Source organism: Pieris rapae, chromosome 5 (genome assembly GCF_905147795.1).
Source record: "Pieris rapae chromosome 5, ilPieRapa1.1, whole genome shotgun sequence".
In the NCBI taxonomy this organism is placed as follows: domain Eukaryota; kingdom Metazoa; phylum Arthropoda; class Insecta; order Lepidoptera; family Pieridae; genus Pieris; species Pieris rapae.
Window position 1 is genome coordinate 2,036,382 of NC_059513.1, and position 20,948 is coordinate 2,057,329.

Consider the following 20,948-nt stretch of genomic DNA (forward strand, 5'->3'; position numbering starts at 1 on the left):
AAAGAGTAGTAAAAAGTCAATAAGACTTTATAAAGGGGTAAAAAAACATCCAATTCTTTCGTTCTCTGTGTTCTTTGAAGTCAATTAAAATCAGTGCAAATAACAATAACTCGGTGCTTGTCAAGAAATTCTTTGACAACACTTGTTTGACATTGATAATAGTTGCGTTCAGAAATTGTATTATAAGTTTTATATTGTGCCACTAATTTTGATTTTGTTTTAAGTTACATTTTCATTTAGTTTATTAGCTGATACAATGTATATTATGTCTATAAATTACAGGTAGTGGTGATGAGCAGCAGCACAACATCAGACAAAACCATAAACACCAGCACAGACTCTGCAGCCACAGCCCTCACCTCCATCACCGGGACCGATGACTCCATGGACGCAGAAGCCGATCCACCAGAACTCCAAAACCTTATAGACGACACCCCTCCACCTAACCCCCCAGAAAACCCTCCCTCTACAGCACCCCCACATTACCATAGGGGGCAGGATAGCGGAGAATTCGACCCCCCATCCTACGCCATTCCCCAATCAGCCACAGACACCCTGGAATCACCTAGGCCTGGACCAGGGAGGTTTATCTTCGATATACCTATACCAGAACCTCATCAGAATCACAAGAAACCTGAAAAGGTAAGCACGCAAGTTTTGGTAAAAAAAAATGATTAAATAACGATTTCTCAGTAAATACTTTATATTTGGATACATCTCTATATTTCGTTATAATAAACATAACACAGTTTCTATTATTATACATACTTTAAAATAAATTTTCCTTAAGTTTTTATAATCTGTGTGGAAACTTTTATAAATATATAAACAGAGAAGACCCTTCTAAAACCCCCATGTAAAGCATTAGCCGTATTTATGAGATTTTACTCAAAAGGCAATAATAAATATTGTAGCGACCCACCATCAGCGGCTACGGTCAGGATGCTGAACGCAATAATATATCTATAGTACGGACGCGGAGCACGAAGAATTTCGTACAATGACCTTTGGGCCTACTGCCAGTGGTTAAAAACATTTTTTTTATAAGTACGAATATTAAAAACGGTAGCTTTGATTTTTATTTAGACTAAACGGCTTGATGGATTTATAAAAAGGAAAAGTTATGATTGCGACTAAGATTTGGTAAAAAAAACAGAAATACTCTTAAAAAAAACATTTAATTTTAGTCAGAGGCATCTATTTCTGATGAACTATCAGATGTTTTGCCAGATACGTTACTACTTATATACTATACTATAACATATATACTACTTATAACAAAACAAACCAAAGTACATGTGCACCACCACATGTCTTTATGGTTATGACTAAAAGGTTTACAATCTCTGAATACGGCGGTCACTGCATCTGTGTGAGCGCAACGGCAATATGTTTATGCGCGAGCGACAAAGACATAAGATGAGGGGTCATTCTACGAAATTCTTCGTGCTCCGCGTCCGTACTGTACAACCTCAGATAGAAAACCATCTGAAATCAGACCGTGACAGTCGACCGATCTCCTATCTGTATCCAAATAAAAATTACGAAGAAAATCATTTTTGGCGATGGATATAATGCAATCTTTTCCCTCTTTACACTCAAATTGATAATCAATATAAACCAAATAAAGTAAATAAAGAAAACACTTTTTTACGGATTATAGTTATGTATTATTGTATTTAAACTTATAATTATTGAGACATAATTTTAAATTTAAACCGACGGTTTCGCATGCTTTACAGCGTGCGTGGTCACGGTTTAAATTTAAAATTATGTCTAAATAATTATATGTTTAAATACAATAATACATGACCTTAATCCGTAAAAAAGAGTTTTCTTTAAATGTGTAAAAGTTATGTTAATAAAAGACAATACTAAAGTAAATAAAACCGTACTTAATACTAACATATACATGTCTATGTTTAAAACATATCAAATAACTTTTTTTTTTTTTAAACTGGTGTAAGTCTCAGCTCTCAGTCTGGAAAATAATCTTCTCATCTACAAAACTGTAATAAACCTAATGCAGTCATATGGCATACTGCTCTGGGGGTCAGCAAGCCGCTCTTATATGGAAATCCTGCAGCGGCTACAAACAAAACACTGCGATATTTAAGTGGTACGCCGTGGTCCAGATATACTTGGGAATTGAAGAATTTAAACATCAGCCGTACGATACCAAAGGTGACGTCAACGCCCTAGCTTCGGCCTCTTGGAAACGACAGTCTGTGTCGGTCGACTGAAAAGCGCAAAACTTCCTGCAGTCTGATAGTTTAGAATTACGCAAATAAAACTATTGGATTTGCGTTCCCTAATGAAATGGTGGCCCATTTCATAAAAACTGATAAAAACAGGCTGATTGCAGATGGATAAAAAAAAAGATTTTTGAAATAGTTAACCCTTTTTTCATGCATAGGAGAAAAATAACTAAAAAATAGGATATATTTCATTAATTAAATTTTGTACCATTATTATCAATGCACTTTTGCCATATTTAAGTAGTTAATTGGTATCTTTATCAATCAAATCTTTGAAGGCGGTTTCGACTTCCGCTTCAGAAAAGATTTTTTTACCTTAAACTCAAACTCAAAATATCTTTATTCATATACATGTATAAACGTCAAAAAACAAATTAAATTAATTGTACATTTACATTTACAACCAGTTCGCAAGTCAAGGGCGTAGAGCGGGTAAAAAGAACTGGCAAGAAACTTTCCGCCACTCTATTCAATCGCCAAGTTTTAAATACAAATTATTTGAACTGGAGCAAATCAATCTCAAGGATTAGGATCATTTAAGTATTCGAAACCTTACATGAAGTTATCCATATTTAAAACAAAAAGGAGTACGGTGGATGTCTTAGACATTCCAATTCAAGCTCCTCTTTTGTGCATTGTGTAGTCTAGTGTTGTCGTGAAGCAGCAGTGACCTAGAGCGACCGGTCTTAGTTGTTTAGTAGCTAGGTTTAAAAAAAATGAAACGAATGGTTCTCAAACAGAACAAAAATAAATAGCTGAAAAAAATTGAATTTCGAATCAGGAATTCCAATTCCAAAGTGGAAGTGTGAAGTCAAAGAGGCCAGTACGAAAAATGGCCAATTTTACTTTATTTCCAAGCTCATATTTCAGAGAATCACTATTGATTAACGCATTACAGTCTATTAAAGAATCTCTGTGTCTGTAATGAAAAACAAGCTAAAAAGCCTTAGCACGCTTTCATCTGAACACAGTCACTTGATCCTGAAGTAAATAGCTGTAGCGTGCGTCTAACGATGACTATTTAGAAGCCCCTTTGAACTTGGCTCAGTAATGTCCCAATTTATAAAAGTCGGGGTGAACCGCCTAAAACATCGGCCATATTAACCCATGAAATTGGGAACTTAAATACGAAAACTGAATGTACTTTCAGAAATTTAACTACTAAATCGAATTCAATTTTGTAAATTAATATTGATTATATCCTGATTATTTAGTTTTTAAATATAGAATGTTTTACAACAATTATATATTCACATATTAAGTTTATTATATAACATATATCATCTCATGTTCCTCACATCAAAACTAACGATGCCAAAAACTAAACTAAACTAACTAACCTGTATCGCACAGCCCATACTAGACCGACCAATATTTAAGCCTTGACAAAAACAAGCCTGTTGCGAAAAATTAGTATTAATAATATTCACAGTGCAAAATCACCTGCATCATTAGTATACCCCATATACACACCGTACGTACATACTTACCTACCCTCACTTTTACACCATCACACATCACAACCAAATTAGATATTACTCAGTTAATTTATTAATTAATAATTGTTTTTTCCCTTTTGTAAATGTTTTAATCTTTTTGTAAATATTACATACTAATAGTAATTGTTTGATTTTATATATTTTTTGTTTCCTGTAGAATTACAAAATAAATTAATATCATAACTTATAACATACGAAATAAACCTGACCTAGGTTAGAAATATATTTGTAACAGAACATTGTATTCCCAAATGAATAGCTCCTAAGGTTACAATTTCGTCTTGACGATGTCAAATACAATATGGAAAATATGATAACTCTAGAAACTAGATATACATTTGATTGTTGTTCTAGTACAGGGTTAAACACAAATAAAGATGACTTATTTTGTAGGTTTTTAGCAAAATATAACTAATATTTAAATATGATTTTTTGAAAGTGATTTTCCTACGTGCCGATGCTCGTTACATAAAGCCAAAATGTTTCGCTTTATTCCAAGCAATGGGCTGATATCACCTAAGATACATAATGTGTTATTATTCATAGACGAACGCGATAGCTTACGTGGGAATCTAGGCCAGTGCCTCTAGCGAGCATAAAAATAACCGAATTTTAAAACTAACCTCAGCCACTATATGGGACAGTTTAATCTCTAATAGTACTTAGTAAGCAGCGAAAGTAGATTAAGCAAACGCATTATTAGCATAAATGTTTTAAGTTCCTTTATTATAGTCTAATAGTTATATAAAATAAGTTCCTTTGAATCAGCAGGTATTAAAAATAGTATGGGATGTTCTATCTTGTATCTTGTTGTATCTTAACAACCCATTTTTATCTTTGTTAATTAGTTTATTCTTCACAAACAACAGTAATTAATTTATATTCTTATCTCTTTCCCTTGAGTATTTCTTCAAGGAAAAAAACACATGTTCTCTTAAAATTATGTTCTGAGTGACGTCTGTTTTCTTTTTTTCTTAGTGTCCTGTATTTATGCTGCCACATACATCAAGACATTATAGAAAATTTTACACAATATAGTATGTACATTTTAGTGTGTATCTACGACACGCTACAATGGTAAAGGAGAGATTTCTGCCAGTTCTTCTCTTAAGTTCGCCCTTTATATCACAACTGACTCTGATAACTGAAACTGATATGTCGTATGTAACCATAATTACATTTAGATCTGAATTATTAATTCTGATTGGAATTAAACTCAGATCATAATAGAGTACTCATCAAATCGAATACTAACATTTATCATATTTTCCCAGCCTCGCAATAAAACCCAAGTAAGTCAACCGAATCCCGATCTAACAGCGCCCTCTACGTCAATGCAATATGAAAAGATAGAACCACCAAAAAGTCCAAAAGTTTCACAAACAAAATACGAAACGCACTTCAATTTTGAACCCGAGGCTGTAAGGAGAGGAAGTGAGCCCAGGGTCAAGAAAGACAAGGAATATTATAAGGATGAAGTGGCGAGGCTGCGGAAGCAACTAGAGGGGACAGAGGTCTTCACCAGAAGGAGATCAACCCACCAGCATTCCGTTCCACCACCATCGTCAAGACGACAGTCAACTGGTAAGTTAAGTTAGGCAAAATTATTTATTTATTATTTAATTTTAATATTGTTTTTCTACTTAAAAACATGTTTAGTATATCATAGACATACTACAAATATTTAATATTATTTATATCCAAGTTATATAAGAAGAGTTATTAACTGTTACATAGTGTCTGACCAATAGACTTTAATGTATTTTATAAAAGTTAAGTTTATTATTAATAATATTAAGTTCATTCTTCTTTTCGCAAAGTGAAGCCAAAGCAAATAAATAATGTATCTTGTAAAAATAGAAATGTATTACCTATGATGAAGCATGCCTTTCTAACACATTTGATAGGCACATTGCAGTACCTAACCTTATTGTTATAAATTTAAACGTGTCACCTGTAAAATATTAATATAAGGAATGCAATACAAATTTGAGTTTGAGTTCGAAGTAATACTATACAATAATCCATCTTACAAAAGAAACATATCATACATTTTCTAGCAGCACAAGTCCATGTTACGGCAAATCCTCTGGACTCAGCATCTTCTATGCCGGCTGGTCGTACCACCATAGTCGTGCAGCAACCTTCCCTCTCTCTAGACTACGGTGGATGTTCTACCATCCTCATCAGAGACGCAGAAGATGCCAGGCGGAACAGCAGAGCCTGTGATCACATTCAGCAGTTGTTAGACGTTACCAGCCAGTTCACTTCGGAAGATTTGCACGAGTTTGATAAAAGGTAGGTCAGGTATAAGTGGGTTCATTCATCGAGAATTCAGGTTTAATTTAAATAAGGTATGACAGAATGGCCTCAGAAGCTGTACAACCCAAGATTTTCATCTTCGTAATTTGCATTTTTAATACTTATCAAATAGTATATTCTTATTATAACAATAATGGGACCTCCTCTGTCACAAACAGAGGAGGTCCCATTGTACCTATTAATAGCCCGGTACACAAATATTTTACTAATACCAAGCATATCGAGAGTTTTAAAAATTGCATTTGGCTCCATACCTACTTTGTGTGATGCAATCACAGCGATTCGGTTCTCTTCATCGCCTCACTCCATTTTTAAATATGAGCAATCATATAAAAATGACAGATTCCAAATTCAAATACAATATTTGGTTTATTTTTAATTGTATCAGTATTTATGGCCAGACTAAGTATAATTAAACAGTTTTCCTATCTTCAATATATCTCTCTCTTTATGACTGTCTTCTTTCTTTCTATGGACCACCTTTACTCACTCATACGCGGCATATACAAATTTTAAGTAACTTTTAATTAAGCCATTATATTTAAGGCAGTCATGTGGAACCAGCTGCCCACTGACGTATTTCCGAACCAATTCGACTTACGGAGAACAATAAGCGTACTAATTCATTGAGAATGCCCATGGGCGGTATCACTTAACATCAAGTGAGCCTCCTGACCGTTTTCCGTGTTAAAATAAAAATTAATTCACGAGAAATATTACAAAAAATTCAGTAAAAAAGTATAAAAAGCGTGTTGAATTAGGCTAAAAAATACCTTTTATCTCGCCCCCATAATCCTGAAGACTTTAGAGGTGTAAACAAATTGTTAAATAAAACAATGAAAAAGATAAAGAGAAAAAGGAAAAGATAACAAGGCCTCTTCTAAGTAATTCGAATCCACGTTTCGTAGATAAAAATTTATTACATTATGTTTTAAGGTATAAACGTAAAAACTCCGTAACATATACATGAATTTAATTTAATTGTTTAAAGAAATCAGTAGCGCTACCACTTCATTTTTTTATAGAACAGGGGACGAGCAGGAGGCTCATCTGATGTTAAGTGATACCGCCCATGGACACTCTCAATGCCAGAGGGCTCGCGAGTGCGTTGCCGGCCTTTTAAGAATTGGTACGCTCTTTTCTTGGACCCTAAGTCGAATTGGTTCGGAAATACTTCAGTGGGCAGCTGGTTCCACAAAGTAGGTCTGTGCCTCAGTTATTTATTTCTCTATATATCTGTTTCATCACTATTTGTCCGTCTAACAGGCAAGTTAGAGATCTCTTGTGCCTAAGTTATGGGAAGAAAGTGATGATCTTCATGTTTTTCCGAAATCCTAATAAACAAAACTCCTAGCCAAAGACACCGCTCGTGAAGCTTTTTAACCATATATAAATTAAATGTATACCCAATTTAAGGCCAACGAAATTAATGAACGTGAAAATATGCTGAAAATTGTTTATGATGCTATGAAACTGTTTATTTTTTTTGCTACGATAAAAACTATGTATGTCAGTTTTGACCACTTCAATTTGTAAAGTATTCGACTGTAGTTTCAATGATTTTGAACGCTAAGGGTGACAGATATGAGACAGTGCTACGTCTAACTACATTCGTTTTAGGGTCTGTTTCACAATGTATGAATAAAGTACCAAATAGCTATGCAACACATAAATTATTCGAATGATAAAAGTTCCGAATATTATATACTTCGCGTTTCATGACGAATAGCGCTGACAGTCGTGAAACGCAATACTGTTTATCCTACCAATAAGTAATAAATAGCTTATTTGGAACTTATCCGGACATTGTGAAACAGACCCTAAATGTTTAAATGTCATATACGGAAGTCATAGTTGGCGCTCGTTTCGATTAGTTCTCCTATCAACCAAGCTATGACATAGGCACTTCGAACTGTGTATTTGACTAACGACTAACTAACCTAAATATAAACGAAATATTATTTTATGATATTGACAGATTCTGTATATTTTTTTTTTATTCACCAACGCTGGTACATTGGTAAAAGACTTTTGTCTTTTGTCTGCATAATCCTTATGATCTATAATCCGATATAAGGATCCTATAATCCTATTTTACACTCCTACCATCCGTATGATTGGATCTACTAGAGTCTGGTCTAGTCCAAAAACTTCGCTGTCGATCAATCACTATGCGTAATCTGTTTTTGTGTTTTACTCTGTTCTCTCTGGTTAGTACTTTCTAAGAATTACAGTCTTATAAACAGAATAACAAGACCGTTAGTCCCACGTGTATTTGTTGAATGAAATCATTTATCGTCGTAATTGCGAAGTAATTATTTCCCGCAACATTTAATTACTGCGAGTTACGCAGGCATTATTTACTTTCATTCAATTAGAGAGCACAGCCTTATATATATTTACTACATTTCTATTGTTAAATAATGTGTTAAATTTGTATTAGGGATTTAACGAATGTTATCAATGGAGCAATGTAGCTTATAAGGCTGTTTGTTATGTGACCTTAGCATTTTATATACAATGTTATGTTCATGACTTCCCACAGTATATGTACAATATATATTTGGAGTTGCATTGTCTATATGTTATAGGCTTTTCATATTTTGAAATGTTTACCTGTTGTTATGGTAGAAGATTAAATATACAAAATTAAAAGCATTTACTATAAAACCCATTATATTATTATTTATTTAAGAAGAAAACGGATCAGATACATGATACATATATGGTCCAATCAAATTAGATTCCTTAAATTGATTCACAAATACAAAAAAATATATATTAAAACAAACAGAAGTATACTAATAAATATAGTCTTAACATGTAAAACACTATGCACAATTAATATACATACTTATATATGGTATGATATGGATGAGCGCGGGCGGAGTTTCATATCCATATTTTTAAAGAATTAAATATTAATGTTTTTAGGTAAAAGAAGAATGCATTTTCCCTACAAAAAATACTAAAGTAAAGTACTGCCTATATTATACCATATGTCGTATAATACAGGCAGTCCTTCCCACACACAGGGCGCACAGCATTAATTCCCTTACTCAAAAGATTATCAAGAGCTTCGGAGTTTAGTGTAACTCCCAACTCGATTAAGAATCTGTCTCACATCAATCATTTGGTATATCGGTGATTAATTTAATTCAAGCGTAGGGATACAAGCTAACTTCACAAATATTTCCCGAAATTGAGGGAAAACATTTGTACAGACTGCATGTAAAAATTGTATTTCACTAACTGTTAAAATAAATTCACATGTTTTATTAAAATATTCTGACACCAAATCTTATTTTGATTAATATTTATTTAAATATTTTCGGTAAGTATCCTGACTACAGTTTTTTTGGCAACAGCCCTAGTAAGTGCCAAGAATAATTCTGTATCAAGTATGACACTGCCTCATTAGATCAGGGCTCACAGGCTTCATTTATTACGGAGTCTTCAGTCCAGTTACTGGGGCTAAAGAAAATCAAAAGCAACAGTGTAATATGTTTTTACTAACTTTTTTTTTAAATAATGTAGTTGTGATGAAAATTTCACAAACATAAATTTAACGTAATTTTATAAAAATAGATTTATTATTAGGCCTGGGACAGGTTTTTTTACAAAATTTGTATCTATTTCTTCACTTTGCGCTCATAATATAATACCAATGAAGTCAAGAATTAACTAACAAAAACGATTCAAACAAGTGTCGAATTGCCGTGATCATTGTACAAAACTTGTTGACATGCAATATTACTTTAATAGCCAATAAACCCTTTCACAAATACAAATTTTCCCCTGTCACGCGATTCTTATTCGAGACATTCATTAAGAAAATGGCGTTTAGGGAAATTGAAAACATTCTTACATAAATCAATTTACCTCAACTACTCTAAAAGTTGTTGCTTGTGGGATTTCTCAAAGTATATCATTTAATTATTTAGTTATTTATATCAAAACTTACTTAATAGATATTACAGTTCCAGCAGACTACAACATAGGCGTCAAAGATAAAAAAAAAACTTTCGTAATCCTATACTTAACAAGTGGGTTATGCTCTATAATATATATTTATGATTAAATATCTTAATATATATATTTCTTGCGTGCGTGTGTATGTGACTGAACTCCTCCTAAACGACAGGACCGATTTAGACGAAATTTTTTGTGTGTGTTCAAGGGGATCTGGGAATGGTTTAGATTCACAATTTTGTCCGCTGGACAATGTTTTTTTAATTAATTTTCAATTTATTAGTTGTTGTTGATTTTGGAATGTTTTACGTTGGATCCGACAGACGGCGCTACCATCGCAGTATCAAATTTTAAATAATATTCGAATTTTAATTTTAGTCTGTCCCGAAATTTAAAAAAAGTTTTGTTATCATTGTGTTATATCGTGTGTGACCATGTGCTGGATCGTTAGATATTGTCATAACATTTGAATAATAATTTTCATCAAAATGGCTTATTAAAAATTGAAATTTTGAAATTAAAGACGTGTAGACAGGACAACGTCTGTCGGATCCGCTAGTATATTTATATATATATAATTTATATAAGACTAAGATTTTAACTTACACCAGTTTTTAAAATAATTAAAAAGCTATTTTAAACATAGATATTTATATAATTTCTTATTGCGATATGTCAAAAATGAAGTTTCGAAACGCCTACACAGTCGACCTCTATAAAGAGGCATTAAGTAATTGCAAATGAAACCTATAAAATATCAGCTTTACCGTTCCTCAATATTATGAACTTACGGAATAAGGAAGTTCAAAATTTTTAAATATAATTTCTCAAAAAGTCTAGTATGAACGTCTTATCACTAACTATCAAGAAATCTTTAAAAATAGGTCAAAGATAAGTAGGTATAAAAATAACCTTTTTTATAGCTAAGGGCTTCTTAGCGACGGAATGTGATTAAAATTAAACACGAGCTCAGATACGAGAAATAATTTTAGCATTTTGTCAAAGAAATTTTGTATTTGTCTTGATTTTTGAATAATTTTTGTTTTAGTGGAAATTTAATTTTTATACACAATTTACATACAGTATGAGTAATATCAATTAGTCAATTAATGTACTATTTGTAGTGATTAAATGTCACATTAAAATATATTATTACGTTATCAAATGAATATTAATTATAAAGTTTCACACGAATAATAAATTATTAGTAAAGTATTTTTTTCTAAAATAAAGTAGATTTTTATGAATTCTAGCAGGAAGGTCTTTTTATGTTTTGACTAAATTATTACAAACCTTGAATGCCATACAATTGTGTTTTACCTACACAATTCCAGATTAATTTTTTGCACAGCCTAATTTTCCCCAAGTCTACATATAATATATAATGCCTTTAGCATCTATTGTTTTAAATACAAAATAGGAATGGGATGTATCAAAATTTTAATTTGTAATTTTCCTTAGGTATGGCAGTCCACACCACTCAAGATCCCAGTCAGTGAAAGCAGCCAGGTCACGCACTGGTGAAAGACAACTCCTTGGTCTACCACAACAGAGGGCCAGGGTTGCATCTATGCCTAACACTGGTGTTGAGGAAGAATACTATCGATTACGGCATTTTAGTATTACCGGTAACTATAATTCGTAATGGGGTATCCATTATAATAATAAATATATTATTTTAGACTGACAAATAATAGCTACAACTTTCCTTTATTTCTTAATCCTACGCCTAATTTAAATATATAAAAAATACAATTACACTGAATATTTAGCCAAAGATATCATACATAATATGTACAAAAAAAAATCGGTTGTCTGTAAAGTCGGTGTACTGACGATAGTTGAACGTGACAACGTCATAAGAAAATGCTGATGGAATGGTTGCATTTTTCAATTTTATTTGTTTGATAGATATTTTTTATGGATATGGAGACGTAGGTAAATGGATACCACAATTGATTTATCGATAAAAAAAATAGAATAAAAAGATATACCGAAATATAAACATTATGTATTTTCGAGTTAATTATACATTAAAATATATAATAATAATAGTAAAGCCCGTTTATATCTTATCTTTATCATTTATGAATAAACATTTCAATTGTCATATTATAATTGTTTTTTTCTTGTCACTAAATATCCTAACTTTCTTCTGTACTAATCGCATCAATGGCCTCCAGACTCCATCTTTTTCCCAATATCTATCAGCAAATTTATTTCACCATTAACTTTCATTACAATATACATTACGCCAACATATGGAATTCAAAGTTTGAGACAACTTTCCTAATACCTGCTGTATATACTTAAATCTTAGCATTTGGTACGTACTGAAAGACTGTTTATATTCAGAAAACCTATTACTTAGTATTGCGTGCCATTACGATAGGACAAAATAAATTCGCAGGTAAGGGAGTGGTGAATCGTGGAGACTCTCTGCGTTCCAGAAGGTCCAGGTCAAACACATCGGTAGCATCCAGCGCCTCCAGTACCGAAGCTGTTACCAGAGCTTCAGCTCCTTGTTCGTTGGCATCTTCCAGGTTAAAGATAAATTCAATAATACTAAGAAATCCTGCTTTGGTGTGACCCAACATAATATTATATTTGCGTATTATTTTAATTATTCTACTATTTTGCTAAATTTACAGCCATATACCATTTAAATTGGGCGATTTTTAATTTTCTAATCACCTGCATTATTAGATTGAAATAAATCATAGACTCAAAAATTTAAGGCCCAGGTCTCAAGCGGTTGTCGCGCCACCGATTTTTCTAATAGCGGTATATTTTAGTAATATTAATTCTTACTATAGATTTGTCAAGGCGGATATATTTACCTAACTATTATAGCTCAAATCGAGCTAGATTTAACTAACGAGATAATAGTTAGGTATTCAATAGAATTATCAATACAATGTTGATTAATAAATCATGTTTATACTTTATTGTAAACAGGGACTCGTCTGCCGGTCTCAGTTCATACCGAGTGGTGGTCGTAGGCGGTCCGGGCGTAGGCAAATCCAGCCTTGTGGGACAATTCATGACCTCGGAGTATTTACACGCCTACGACACTAGTATAGGTTAGTTATTGCAACACAAAACTATATATTATATATTTGTAAGATAATAAAGTTATAAAACACTAAATTTTCACTAACAATCTTAAACAACATCTAAACTGTCCTATGCTGAAATGGAGTTATTCTTACTGTACAGTAGTTTAAATTTAAATTACTAATTAGTATCGTCTAATGGAAGAGACTAGATGTGCATGACCTAGTGCACTTTCTCCATGAATTAAGGAGGTTTTTTCTTTTATTTCTTAATTTTTCGAATAAATGATGTCAGAAATGATTTAAATATTAAATACAGTGTTTAATTGTGTTAATTATTTATTGTTTAATTTATTACAGTACTGGAATAATCAACGTTTTAAAAGACTGCCACATCGTGACAGATAATTTTTTTTAAATCCTTTTTTTTAAAAAACAAGGATTTGATATGATTGGAGTCTATTGGAATGTTGATATTGACACGAAATGCTATAGTTATATTCCGATGGTTAAAAAAATACTTATTGTGATTTAAACAGATAATCTAAGTTTGCTAGTGGCTTTCAGCAGGCATATTAAGGGGTCTGGAGGCCTTGGGTCTACAAAGGAGTAGGTCCCCTGGCCCCAAATTATTTTACAAATAAAATGAACAATTTTTTTCAGACGAGTTTGTCACACAGTAATTTATTGTGCAACCAAGTAGAATAATTCGGCTTTAACAAACATAATAATACATTAATGTTGTTTACTAGTTGAAATTTAAAACATTTTTTTCCGAAGTCTATTGTGGAGTCCATAAACAAATTACATTTAAATCTAGAAGACAAAATGTTGTTAATTTAGTCCAATATTCGCAGTCTTTCGCCCCTCAGTGCTCACTTCAGAGAACTTCCGCTTGGAGCAAATTAATAACATTTGAATTTGGAACACGTTGAGCAAAGTGAGCGTTACCATGGCTACGGGAACCTTCACTCAAAGATCAAACAGTATTGGAAGACAGAATGATACTCCCATAGCCAGTAGAGTTTGTGGCCATAATTGAGAAGAAACTCCTTAACAATCCAATGGTTTTGGTAACCAATTATAAACCTACACATCTATACTGAATGACCACATAAATATACTCTTATAAACATATATTGAAATAAAACTAAAAACCCAAATTTTGTCATTGTTCTTGATCTGTTTGTAAAAAAGCATATTTGTTTCATTTTTTAATTTTATTTTACCATAATATGAAGTTTAAATTCTATAGAAGCCCGTTCTATGCTATTTTAAACAGAGTGTTTCTTCCCAAGAATTGAACTCAAGAACTTCTAGCTTTGAACAAACTTATTGTGGTCAACAAGGCAAGAAAGCAAGGAAATTCAAAGAAGAGATTACCTATATATATACTCATACGTAATATCTATGTAAAATTCAATTTAAGACAAATTTGCACGCCATTGTGTATAAGAATTTGCGAACATTAGATTGTACCACCAAATCATTATTGTATCATATTCTTGCAAATAAATATTATTATTATTGATATTATTATTAGCAGTCACGCCGCTGCATAATACAAAATAATTTTAATGAAACGCTTTATTAAAATTTTAAATATGTATAAATACTTGGCTACAGATGACGAGTCAGGCGAGAAGTCAGTATGTGTGCTGCTAGCTGGAGAAGAGTCGGAGATTACGTTCTTGGACTCACCTCCAGACAATTTAATTGTAAGTTTGTTATCAACAATTTATTTACGTTACTATAAATCTTAAGACCGGCGATGGTCTGCCGAGTGGGCAGATTTAAATATTTTAGAAACATAGCTATACTCAGTCATAATATAGGAACACGATGTACTCTTATGAACGGCAAAAGAGTATAAAAAATGCTTTTAATTTTACATTTATTGCCAGTTTTCAAGGGTGAAGATAGGAGGAGAACTGGCAATAAACTCTCCGCCACTCTTTTTAATTGTTAAGATTTTTGTGTTAAACAACGTTTGTAAGGAGCTGCAACCATTACACCATCTTTCACAAAACATCTTAAGTCATAAAAAATAATAAAATAAATTGAAAACAAAGATTTGTCTCAGATTGTCAAAGATCCTCTATCAGCAGGAGGCCTGGTAAAATAGGAGCATGCGATTACATTCTTTGAGTTATTCGTTACAAATCTTTTTTAAGTATATGTAAATTATGGGAAAACAATATATATTAAGTATCTTAAGAAGATCAAACAAGTTTCTTATTAGGTTAGAAGTCAATTCATCGACAGAATAGCGCAGCTTAATAGCAGTGTTGTCCTCAATTTAAAACCAATTCCTTTTAGGTTCCTTCAAGAAAAGAGCGTCCCAATTATGGCAATGTGTGTGTCTATGGGAATCATAGGAGTCTTTACTCTGCCCGTATATCACGTAACATATTAAAAAAAAATTCAACGCTGAATAAGTGCGTTCAAACGCAGGCTGTTCAATCGATCGTTCTGATACAATAAATCCGCGCCTCCTTAGACCCCCCATCAACGGAGCGTCAGACAGCGAAGGCTTCATAAATAAATATAAAGGAACTGTTTTTTTATAGTCTGAGGGCTGCGCACATGGCTACTGCGTAGTCTATTCAACTGCGGATCGAGCCAGCTTTGCAGAAGCAGAACGGCGTCTGCAGGTGTTATGGGCAGCGGGACATACAGCACGCCGGGCTGTGATACTAGTTGGGAATAAAGCGGACCTGGCGCGCTCGCGGGCCGTGCCCACGGACGGTAAGCTTTTACATATACTAACACTGTTCTGAACAAATAACTAGAACATTCTCAGTCCTATGTATATAATAAATGTTCTATGTAATTCTAGTTTTAGGAGATTTTTTATACATGCACGAAAAATGCAGAGACGTAAAATATTTTTTTTCCAAATTTGTTATCTTATAGCAGAAGAAAGACGTAAGTACTATTTTTACTTGTAGAAGTAATTCATAAAAAATTAAAGTAACATAATTTTTAATCAAATCAAAATATAATTTATTCTTGATAGCAACTTTATGTACACCTATAGAAACTGACAACAACCTCTCCGGCACTCTTTTAAATCCCCTTTTTAACAAAAGGTTTATAAGAACCTTACATCTTGCTCCTCGACACATGCTAAAGCAGTTATTATTTTTAGTTTATAATTAAGATAACCGCATAGGAGCACGCATTACTGTAGCCTAGTATCATGGCAGCATAGCATGGAATGAATCAAGGTAAAAATCTACCACCAAAGCGCCCTTTAATCATGATAACTTCAAACGAAATCATATAAAAATATTGCTTTCCTCTATTTACTTTTATACAGATTTTAAACAAATATTTGTTCAATACCCAAACACATTATTCAAGCTCAAAATGGCTTAAATAATTAATTAAAATGCCGATCAAATTTAACAAAAGGTAATGAATTATTTCGTTTAGTTACGTGTCATCAATTAATTGTTCATTCACTTGTTTCGCATTAATTTTATAATTAAATTACGTATATTTATTGTTCCATAAAAGAATCAGTAGCAGTATTGGCTTTAGCATGCGACTCTCCCGAGGTACGAACCCCGACTGTTCACCTTCACGGTGCGGTGAAGGAAAGTGGCATGTCTCAAATCCGAAGACATGTTTTCGACAGACAGCGGGTCACATAGTTGTCTATGAAATAAAAAAAACACGAAACGGATGCAATCTGAGGGCAGGAACCATTGATTGATTTTACGATAAAAATCACATAGAATAGCACCATTGTTAAAGTTTTCTTTGAAAATAAGATTTATTGCTTCCGTCTCTTGTTTTACATTGATTAGTAAAAAGTTTTGTAACGAAAAGTTGTAAATATTTCAGTCGCTACCCCCACACAATTTCTGTATTCTGGGTGATAAAGTAATAGTAGGAGTTTTTTTTTCATTTAACGTTAATAAATTTTCGATTAATTAAAAGCTAGTTAGACTTTCATTTAGACAACATTTTTTTTATACATAGAATTATGTGGTACATATACACTTTGGACGGGAGTAGCTTCTTCCACCTGCCGTATTCCTACCGATTTAAATCGCCAACGACCAGTCACTAGCGGCTTGTTCCCTTGCCGTTGCCTAGAGATGTGGGATCTCCTTGCATCTTCTACCGCATTTACCGTAGACCGGACTAATACCTGCAGCTGAGTTTCATTATCGAACGTCAGCACAGAATAAAAATCTTCCGTATCACCTCGACGTCTGCCGTCCCACGATCGAGGGTTTTAAGGCAGTTTTTGCTATGTGGAACCAGTGGAACCAATTCGACTTAGGGGCCTGCAATAAAAGAGCGTAACTTCTTGAAAGACTGGCAACGCACTCGCGAGCCCTCTGGCATTGAGAATGTCCACGGGCGGCGGTATCACTTAACATCAGGGGAGCCCCTGTCCCTTTACCCCTTGGTTCTATAAATAAATATTTAAATACTTATACTATATTGTATAAATACTGAGGGTAGGACATAAGGAGACATTGATACTTGGTTTACCGTGAGCATTTCCACACGGGCGAAGTCATCGGAAGCAATAAAGTGTCAGTATTGTTTCGTATAAAAGGAGGTTTCGCCATTAAAACCTTTCATAAACTCTGCAATTATTTTGTAATAATGGGCTCTTATAACTTCGTCCGTCCATTAAGAAATTTGTTTTATAATTTAATTTTTTTCTTTTGTTTTAGCTTTTATTATTGTGTATTTTAGACACTGGCGGTTGGATATCGGGAAATATATATATATATATACATATTTATATTACTATGATAACAAAAACGGGCTTCAATGCATTTCAAAACAAAAGACGAATACATTTTAAATAATATCTTGACTTTACAAATTCAATTGCGACCGATCTCAATGCAAAATCCTAAATTGCGAAGTTATTTTTGGAAAATAATTTGAATTGTAAATCAAAGAACTGTTCTTGATTAGCTTTTGTAAAGATCAGGCTTGGATATCTAATCAACAATCATCCTTTTGTGTTTTGACCATATTAGATATAAATATTGTTATACAGTTATTATAAGAATTTTTTATTTGTTTCTTTTCATCAGCGCAGCGCATGGACAGAATGTTCTAGACACAAGTTTATTATGGTTCAAATTGAAATATAAGGAAAAACTACAAATACTAAAACTTCAATAGAAAAACGGAGTTTTTGTTAATTATACAATAAAATAGGTATTGTAATTAATAATTATACAATAAAGTAGGTAAATAGTATCAGACAGCCACGACACCCATCTGTCAGTGTCGTGGCAGTCTGATGCTCTGATGCTGCTCTCGCAGTGGTCTCTATCTAGAGAGAGTGATTAATTCGGTATTATATAGACAACTCACAAATTAACAAACATTTATTTGTTATACAAATATTTAAGATTATATAGAATAGGGGCAAATGGGCAGGAGGCTCGTCTGCTCTTGTCTCAATGCGACAGGGCTCGCGAGTGCGTTGCCTACCTTTTAAGTTATCACACGTCCGTCGCCGTTGCTTTGTTAGACTAGATAGAAGACACCGTGTAAAATTTCACACACAAGAGTCCACCTCTGTCGTTTTTTGGGTTTAAAAAACTTAGTTACTAACTAACTTTAGTTTTAGTTAAAAAAATAACAATGGTCCATTGTAATTATTTAAAAAGCAATACATACAACTTACAAGAAGAGAACTGTAAGTGTCTTTAATATGTTTCAGAGGGCAAAACTCTAGCGACATCATACGAGTGCAAGTTCATAGAGACATCTGTGGGTATCAACCACAATGTGGACGAGTTACTTGTGGGTCTCCTCACTCAGATCCGTTTGAAACAGCAACACGCCGAACGTGTCAGGTACGAGGCAACTGATTAAGTATTAATCATTTCAACTAAAGCTGCGTTGGCCTAGTGGCTTCAGGGTGCGACTGTCATTCTTGAAGTCGTAGGTTCGATCCCCGGCTGTGCACTCATGGACATGGACTAATGGACTGTCTATGTGCATATTTAATGCGCTGGAATCGTGAAGCGTACATGTCTTAGACCCAAAAAGTCGACGGCGTGTGTCAGGCACAGAAGGCAGATCATCTAAGGCCAGTAGGTGATCTGTTAGATCATAAATAAAACATAAATAAAACTAAGATAAATTTGCGCGCCACTGTGTGTGGCAGAATATGCGAACGACTGACAATTGTACCACCTTGACATTTTATACCATATTCGTGCAATAAATAAATTATTATTATTATTATTATTATCTTTAGATCACCTATTAGATTTAAAAATGATCATGAAACAGAGGCTTAAACCTAAAAAACTAACAGCGCCACTTTTTTCTTAATATTTTAAACACACTCTATTTACATAGAAACAAAGAAAACATTAGTTAATTGTTAAATGGTTTTATAAACGAAGAGATTTATTAGTCCCTGAAAAAGCTGCAACTTAAAGATGGAAAAGAACTTTGCTTTAAAGTAATACCGTAAATATTTTTGCAATAAAGAACATAACGTTCGTGGGAGATAAAGACAAAACATCAAGGCTATCTCGTTCATCTCCCAACAAAGAGGCATATGAGAATGATGAAATTAAACTTCCAGAAAGCGAAGCAGTTCCCGCAAGAATAGGAGCCGCGCTCGCTCGCCTCTTGAAGACGTTTCTGCCCCTGCCGTTGCTCCGTCATCCGCTTCCAGTACGCCACGGAAACGAACTCGCCTTTCTGCCAGTGTTAAGGTAAAATAATAAATCATTGACTGTAAGGACTTCTTCATGACCTCATCGTATTAATAAAGGCTCTATACCCATTATATTTATTTCAGGTCCGCGGTCTCCTTGGTCGTGTATGGGCGCGCGACTCAAAATCAAAATCATGCGAGAATCTACACGTACTCTAGCATTCGGTTGCCGAGCCCGTTGCCTGTTTCCCCTTCTTTGACTGCGCTGTCACTTACTCTTAGGGAAATAGCCCCCTAGCGTGACCTCTATTTGACCCCTATCACACTATAGCGACCAGAGAAAATCCTTATATCACCTTCTAAAACAGATGTATTTTAAAAATCTAGCTGTGTGTTTATTTCTCAGTTATATACGTGTAGTTATCCAAGATTTCATAAATTCATATTTCGTATTAAAAAAAAGATATCTTACAGTAAGTTTCCAATTATTGTACCATAAAGCTATTAGTCCCATTGAGGTCCATGAAATTGGTGATTTAATTTAAAAAATATTAATTAACGTCCAAATGACTTAAGCGTCCATATTGTATTTTCTTTACAAATGCAATATTTTTTATTTAGCGTAGATTTTTTTTATTTTATTTAATTTATATAATATAAGTCAGAATGAGGAATCACGCTGTATTCTTGGGGGAAGGCGGGCCGGTGAGAGATGAATTTTAAATTTTGTATCGTTAGTGAACGATAATATAGTTCCAACGCCATCTAGTTACGAATTTTGGTACTATGAAAAGGTCGGTCGCACTTTGGGTACACCTACTATGATTTGGCATATATTTATATGTTACATGAACGTGTAAGTACGCATACGCAACAACCCGAAACATATTGCAACTGATATCTTATTGTAAATCAGTTTGAGCTTCAAATAACAGTGACACAATATATGAATCCAACATCGCGGCGGACATCTTACCTATGGTGATACTGTTTTTTTTTTAATAAAAATTGAAAATTCCTAGTTCAAATATTAAAGATGCATTCGTTTTAATTACCCCATTGGTCACCATAGACAAAAAAAATCCACATAATATACAATGAATTGGCTTGGTAGAGGAATTTGAAAGTATTAGTAGGAATAGTGGATGCGTTACTATTAATTGCAGTGTGAAAATAA

The 20,948-nt window shown here is 33.4% G+C and overlaps 1 protein-coding gene across 1 annotated transcript in view; it reads left to right on the plus strand.

Annotated features, from left to right (window-relative positions):
• LOC110996390 overlaps positions 1–20,746 on the plus strand; it is a 111,422-nt gene extending 90,676 nt beyond the window's left edge. Inside the window, exons 5-15 of the mRNA XM_022264032.2 lie at positions 283–642; positions 5,032–5,341; positions 5,818–6,055; positions 11,513–11,679; positions 12,462–12,594; positions 13,010–13,134; positions 14,734–14,825; positions 15,678–15,855; positions 18,818–18,953; positions 19,697–19,829; positions 19,916–20,746. Coding sequence (XP_022119724.2) covers positions 283–642; positions 5,032–5,341; positions 5,818–6,055; positions 11,513–11,679; positions 12,462–12,594; positions 13,010–13,134; positions 14,734–14,825; positions 15,678–15,855; positions 18,818–18,953; positions 19,697–19,829; positions 19,916–19,990 — 1,947 coding nt within the window. The 3' untranslated portion in view covers positions 19,991–20,746. The remainder of the gene's footprint in view (positions 1–282; positions 643–5,031; positions 5,342–5,817; positions 6,056–11,512; positions 11,680–12,461; positions 12,595–13,009; positions 13,135–14,733; positions 14,826–15,677; positions 15,856–18,817; positions 18,954–19,696; positions 19,830–19,915) is intronic.
• The last annotated feature ends 202 nt before the right edge of the window (positions 20,747–20,948 follow it).